General features: G+C 39.6%; 1 protein-coding gene across 1 annotated transcript; it reads right to left on the bottom strand.

The window, feature by feature from the left end:
- Window positions 1-542: 542 nt before the first annotated feature.
- Window positions 543-6,187, bottom strand: LOC149235922 (bZIP transcription factor 46-like). The gene is made up of 4 exons (XM_089372281.1): window positions 3,937-6,187; window positions 1,539-1,610; window positions 1,379-1,408; window positions 543-1,187 (listed from the first exon to the last, which is right to left on the bottom strand). The coding sequence occupies exons 1-4, from the start codon at window positions 5,302-5,304 to the stop codon at window positions 1,101-1,103; spliced, it is 1,557 nt and encodes a 518-aa protein (XP_089228407.1). The 5' UTR covers window positions 5,305-6,187; the 3' UTR covers window positions 543-1,100.
- Between the last annotated feature and the right edge of the window lie 686 nt (window positions 6,188-6,873).

The following is a 6,873-nucleotide window of genomic DNA, read 5'->3' as shown; positions in this document are numbered from 1 at the left end:
CTTTAAATGTGATATTTTTGGAGCTTTTAGCAGATTTTTGATTGGAATCCGGCGGAAAAAATTTGTGGTCAAATCTTGATTGCTATTGTTTAAACTGGTTTCTTTAACTGCATATATGGATTCAGCACCACAAGGCAGTTTGATTGTGAAGAGTTCACCTATCAAACTTGTGATTTCAATGGACTACCTACAAAATTCTAAACAAATTAGATAAGAAAATAAACCAAAAACCTTAAAAAAAAAAATCACACTTAAAAACTACTCATAACATAATATGATATATATGAAATCAATTAATATAATATATAATATATATAAAATCGATTAAATAGTGAGTATTCCCTTTCCATATTTGATAAGCCTGAATTAAATAAATGAAGTTAAGCTAATTAATGATCCACTAAGACAATGGCATTGCTTTATCCTCCATTTAAACTCATTTCATTATTTAATGATACCCTACTCTAACTCCACTATAACCTTAACTCAGTCATTGGCATTGTTTTATCCTCCATTTCAACTTGTTTCATTATTTCAAATAATTATAAAATCCCAGTTTATTATATTCCAAATTTGTATCATACATCGCTTTGGACATTGCCTGTTTTTCAGAGAGTGGACATTGCCTGTTAATCTTTACAAAATACCAAGTTGTGTTTTACCTTTTGGCCCAAATTACGATGCAGAAGCACCTAAAATGGATGAATCCCAACAGGGTTCAATCGCTGGAGGAAGAAAATTCCGTTAACTTGGTTAAGCAAGTCATTTAATGGCATTTCAGTAAAAGTATAACAAGAGATATACTGTACAAAAAGGCATGGCAGTAATGCTGAAATCCTCTTTTGCTACTTTCTGAAATTCTGTGCATGGAACCCATATAGTGTGAGGGACCAAACTGGGATACAAACAGAAGACAGTATCTCTGGGTCCTTGATATCAGTATTTTGCTTCCACTTGCATCTCTGAATGGAATTTAGATAGAAAGCTGTTGGCCATTTTCAAAATTACTACAAGAAATGGTTAAATAATATACAGGGAGTAAATAGCTCTGTTCATGAAGACTCATTTTACATAACTGCAATCTGATTTCATTGCAGCCTTCACCATGGCCCTGTCAGTGTCCTCTTTAGTGCTCCTGTTTTAGTTTTCAAACGCTGAGATATTGAGGGAGCCATCATCTCAATAATCTGAAATAAATTTGACAACAAAAAAGTTTAAGGCCATGTTACACCCCCCTCAAAACTGCTAAAAAGGCGGAACATAATCTAGATTATTGTAACATGATATGACAATATTAGTAATCCCCACATTCAAATGGTGTGCATAGATAGATATTCATCCAAGTAGATGGCAAAGCCAGATTTCTAGGTTTGTATACCTGTTTTTTTAGCAGTTCAGCCATTTCTGCCTGTTTTTTAAGACAAAAAGATCCATTAATAATTAGTACATAGATTTTATGATAATAAAACAACCAATTGCCTAAAGAAAGAAGTACATCCTGTGGATCTTTATATCAATTATAGGTTTGTCCACAATACCTGTTTTTTTCGCAATTCCTTGTTCTCTTCTTTGAGTTCTGTTACTTCAGCTTCCAACTCAACAGTATATGCCTGCAAACAAGGAAAAGTTTTAAAGGATTAATATTCCTAGATAAAAATCTAGCAGCAAATACCAGGTTTGTCAAACTGAGGGTTCTGTCAGAATGTTTGCCCAAACATAGTTGGGTCGTTAAAATAGAGACAAGCATCACAAAACTGATATCAATCAGCAAAATACAACTGTTATAGCAAAATCCTTTCATAATGCTCCCTCCAAGAATAGGTTTGTCGATCACAACCGACATTTATTTCATTCTTACAAAATAAGACAAACAGATTGCTATGCTCAGTCAAGGGATCAAGGACAGCTTACTTACCTTAAGTTTAGAAGGGTGGACCTTTGAGGACAAGCTGACAAAACATCATATTCAAAACCAAGCACGTGAGGTATCTTACCTTCATTACAAAGTTTGGCACAATCTTACCCTCTAGCTCAGTTAAGACCTTTCAGACAAGCACACAGCCAGAACCCTCTTTCCTACAGCTTTGTTGCTTCCTTCTGGAGTACCCAGGTGACCAGGAATACCATAGGAGGGTTGGGATAATCTTACCTTCTAGCTCAGGTAATACATAGATGATTAGGCAGGAAGACCCCTCTCTCCTACAGCTTTGTGGCATCCTTTTCAAAGCACCCCAAGTCACCAGGACAACTATGAGCAAAATCAAAGGCAAACAAACCATGATATCAAAGATTTGTAAGCCGCAAGCATGGAACTCCCAACCCATAGTAAAAAGATGAGGACCTAACAAGCAAGGAGTGAACCATTAGTTTCGCAATCTCAAAATCCAACCAAAAATAGGCAGGTCACTTATGCATGCAGTTCATTAGAAATGGCTTATACTTTACCCTTCAATCCTAATATCTTCCCTAATACGTAGGTAAGGTACCTTAGGGCAGAGAATGGAGACTAGTCGTTAAAACTTAGAAGTACATTGTATAAACTGTAATGTTGGACGCATTTGATCGATCCAGCAAATAAAATCTAAAACGTTAAGGATAAAATTAATCTTTTAAAAACCAAAGATTAAAACAAATGACACAAACGCTATTTTTACCCCTAATTTAGGTAAAGCACAAAATATCATTTTTACCAGAAAATTCAAAAATGCTGTGAAGAAAGACACAGTTCAGATTTCTATAGAAGATTCAGTGTCTCAGAAATTCAAAATTTGACAGATGAAAACTATGCTTCTCATTTTTTACCAATATAGATACTCAATTGCAACGAATCAGAGCATAACCTACAGTGTACACACAGTTCTTCGGTACCTGTCTCACTAGAAAAATTCTCAAATACATCACAGGAGAGCTTGCGCATAGACACAATTTCAAAAACTATAAACAATCACCTGGAGGCTGGAACAAGCGCAGGAAATTTTTTTCATGAACCAGAAAAAAATTAGTCCTGGGATAATGGATTCTGGAAACTCCTCGCACATAACAAATAATAGAAAATAAGAAAATAAATCTAATGCTTAACTTATCTTTTAGGAAATAATAAGGTTTGTAATTGAGTTTGAGTTTGAGTTAGGTTTGTAATTTAATCCACCGACAAAATCCAAGAGCGAGTTTGAAGGGCTGGTTATGGTACAAGAGCCAATAATTTGAGCCAAGCTAGATCAGTTTCAGGATCAAAGCCTGAATGCAGGCCTCACGCAGATCAGACCCATATCCTCTAACTTGTATAGTAAGGTGAAATCGCTGGTACAGAAAAGGCTAGTTTTATATTAGTACTTTTAGATTACATGATTTGATCTCATGTCAAAAGTATGCAAAAGAAGGTCTCAGACAATAGCAACATTATCTTAACTGTGTGTACTCTTGAGCATGCCTCCAGGGTAATGTTTATTGAGGGAAATGGGGCAAGTTTAAAATGAAACAGGCAAGAATGTTGCTATGCAATACTTCATGCTAAAGCATTGTACAGAGACATGCCCACTCATTCATTTTAGAAATCCATACAAATCATAAACATATAACGATCAAAATATTTTATTGATCATTTGACCTGAAACACAGTAGAAAGTGAAGCACTAGGTAAATGTCATAGAGGACGCCTTGTATACAATAATTGCCTACCCTCAACACAAAGGTTCAAGGCAGCAAAGCAAAAATCCCTAATATAGGCATGATGATCCTTTATTTTTGGTGGCTCCTTTTGCACTAATGGTGCAGCAAATATGTCATTTGAATTTGTTTCTTTAAAATGAGAAAGAGGGTTGGCTGATGATGAAACAAAATACCATAGCAGAAAAATGAAATGTGTACAATACATAAATAACCCAACATAGGAAGGACTGTAACAATCATAATGCAAAATTTATCTGAAAAAATCACATGTTTTCTAGCTCGTGACCTTGCTGCCGATTCTCTATTCTTTATCATACGTCTCTGCCTTCTTTCAACTACTTTCTCCACAGGTCCACCTCTTTTCCTGCCTCTTACACTTACATCCAACCCATAAGGAATTGGCGATACTGTTGAGTTGTCTCCATGGCTGTTGCCCATACCATCAGAAGAAAGCTGGTTGGCGGGAGATGCTGCTCCAATGGTAAGCGCAGTAGCTCCGAGACCCACCAAGCCCACCCCCAATCCTCCTTGTAGGCCATTCCCAATCCCTCCACCCATTGTAGGGGAAAGACCAAGTCCTCCTCCAAGGGGTGATCCCATCAATGCCCCATTACCCTGCCCCATCATTGTCCCATTACCCTGCCCCATCATTGCCCCATTACCCTGCCCCATCATTGTCCCATTACCCTGCCCCATCATTGCCCCATTACCCTGCCCCATCATTGTACCATTACCCTGCCTCTTTACAGATGAAGCATAGATTGCAGCAGCAGCATCTGCCATCTGCTGCTGCTGTTGATGCTGCAGTAATTGTTGATGATGCTGCTGCTGCTGTTGCTGGACAGTGGACGGTCTATAGTGATTGTTGAGCCAACCTGTTTGCTGCTGAGATGCTTTTAATGTTTCCAAATTGATTGCATCAAGCACGGCTTGATTAGATAAAGCATTATTCGATGGGGAAAGAGATAGTGAAGCTGTCCCTTGTGCTCCGTTATTGATCACTTCTCCATTACTTACCCCTCTTTCAGAAAATCCCAAAGCAAGAGCATTGCTAATACCTAATCTATCTTCATTCCTCTCCATTGAATTACCACCAAAACCACCAAATTGGCCATTCCCCAATCTCCCATATGGCTCTGTGCTGTCCTCTCTCACTACTCCAGCTTTCACTAAGAAATCCTCCAAGGTTATTTCACCGAATGTGGCTTGGCGCTGGGCATTTACCTGCCCATTCACATTCCCATTCCCGTTCCCATTCCCATAAGTGTTCTCTCTGTATAAATCTCTCCATACTTCATCCACAGTCTTCCTACTCAGTGTCCTAGGAAGGGTCAACGAACCCTGCCTCTGTAAACTGGCCTGACTTGCAAGGTTTCCTGTTGCAGTCCCCTCTGCTGCACTCATAGCTGCAGCCATTGCCTGCCCTTCCTCCGCAGTCCATATGTTCTTGAGAAGTTCCTCCATATTCATAGATCCAAAATTCTTCCCAGGCTCCCCAAGACTGTTCTGAAATTCCTCCAAGGTAAGGGAATAGATAGAAGCCTGTCTCGCCAACGAGAAATTTCCCATCTTCCCTCCAACAGGAAGCGAAGCAGCCGCTGCACCCAGCAATCTTGAATCTTCATGGGAACCCATTTATTAACAAATATCCTAACCTTAATAACGATCCAGAAGCCTCCTGCTCCCTCCAAAACTTCCCAAATCACACTCCCCAAAAGTACTCGTTACAATACAACACTACAAGGCAGACATCAAATAGCTCTGCCAATGGCGATGGGAAAACCTGAAATTCTCCAATGATTGAAAGCACAACAAATTAACCAATTCAAAGTTTCCGCCCGTGTAACTGTTCAAATTGCGAGACCCATGTCCAAGATTATGCTGAATGATCAAATCCCAACAACCCACAACACGCATCATACAAACTTATTTGTCAACGTAAGTCCAAGATGCAGGCTTACAGTTTCTTTGCACAAATACAACACAGTTGATTTCTTCAACATACAAAAATCCAAGAACTCTCGATTCCCAACACTAACCTTCCATTTACAGAAAGAAAGGAACCCCACGTTTCCTCTCACTCACAACAATCAATACCGTCATTGACCCGTCCTCACAACTCGGTATGAAGTTATAACAAGAACAACAACTATGACCAAGATCATCCGCCAAATAATCCGCCAAAATTGTTGCCCTCTCAAACAATTACACCATCAGAACTATTTATTTGTCCAAAGCCTTCCAAAGAATCAAGCCCTCAATTCTGATGATTCTCCATTGATTCTGAAACAAAAAAGCAAAGCAAAGACAGGTTAAAGTACCCAGAATTGTCAGCGTACTGTCAAATTCTTGCTTTCATGCTATTATTGTTGATGGCTGTGGCTGTCCCCCATATAAACACCCAGACACGCCATTTCAATAATTACTGGCATCTGCAATGCACCGGCTCTGGTAACCAGATTTATGCAGAGTCTCCGCACAGTGCCACACATTAAATGTCAGTTTTTTCAATTTATTTTGCTCCTCATGTTTTTCATAGGTCGCTGTCGGAGATGAGGGCATCGCCCCTCAAGAACCTCCCTCCTTCCGAACCACCACGTGTCGATCAGCTCTCATTGCCACGAATCCTCCCCTACAACGATCCTCGTTCATACACGCGTCCACACGTCCACGTCACCGTCACGGTCAGCGCTATCGTCGGCCGCTACTTTTTAATTTTTTAATTTTCAGGCCTTTCGTTTTTCTGTTTGTTTTTTCACAATTTCGGGAGATTCTCCTCTCTTTTTATTTGGGAAGCTTCTGGAACGGACGCACTCGACGAGCCGGCTCACCGCTCGGCACGTGTCGTCTAGTCAAGGCCGGTGGCTTAAGGCGACGGATGGACACGTGGACCAATGAGAAAGAACTTACCGGATTGACGTGACATGCAGCCATTGAGAGCGCACAACGTGTTGGGCACAAGGAAAGTGGGAACGGGACCACTAACGGATCATCGGACGGCCAAGATTGTTTCAGTGGTTTTGATGAGAGGAGGAGTGCGGGAGACGTAAATATTATGGTTGGTATTGCCGATAAACATTGGCACTATTTAGTTATCTATATTTTTTTATTGAATTTAATTTGTATTTTCAACGTGGGGGCAACTTTTTTATTAATGTTATGCTGTATTCTTGTTTCAGGGGATTTTCATAAATATGGAAAATG

The sequence above is a fragment of the Pinus tabuliformis genome, chromosome 8 (assembly GCF_031772625.1).
Source record: "Pinus tabuliformis cultivar Carrire ecotype Pingquan chromosome 8, CPIR1, whole genome shotgun sequence".
In the NCBI taxonomy this organism is placed as follows: Eukaryota; Viridiplantae; Streptophyta; class Pinopsida; order Pinales; family Pinaceae; genus Pinus; species Pinus tabuliformis.
Note: the sequence above shows the minus strand (reverse complement) of the source record. Positions and strands in the feature narration are given on the sequence as shown.

Bases quoted from the DNA above. Each gene is read 5' to 3' on its own strand.
- LOC149235922 (XM_089372281.1), bottom strand. From the start codon at position 5,304: ATGGGTTCCCATGAAGATTCAAGATTGCTGGGTGCAGCGGCTGCTTCG. The intron at 1,611-3,936 runs GTGATTTTTTCA...CCTTGTTTGCAG, and splicing joins GGTCACGAGCTAGAAAACAT to GCATATACTGTTGAGTTGGA. The intron at 1,188-1,378 runs GTATACAAACCT...AATTTATTTCAG, and splicing joins CTGAACTGCTAAAAAAACAG to ATTATTGAGATGATGGCTCC.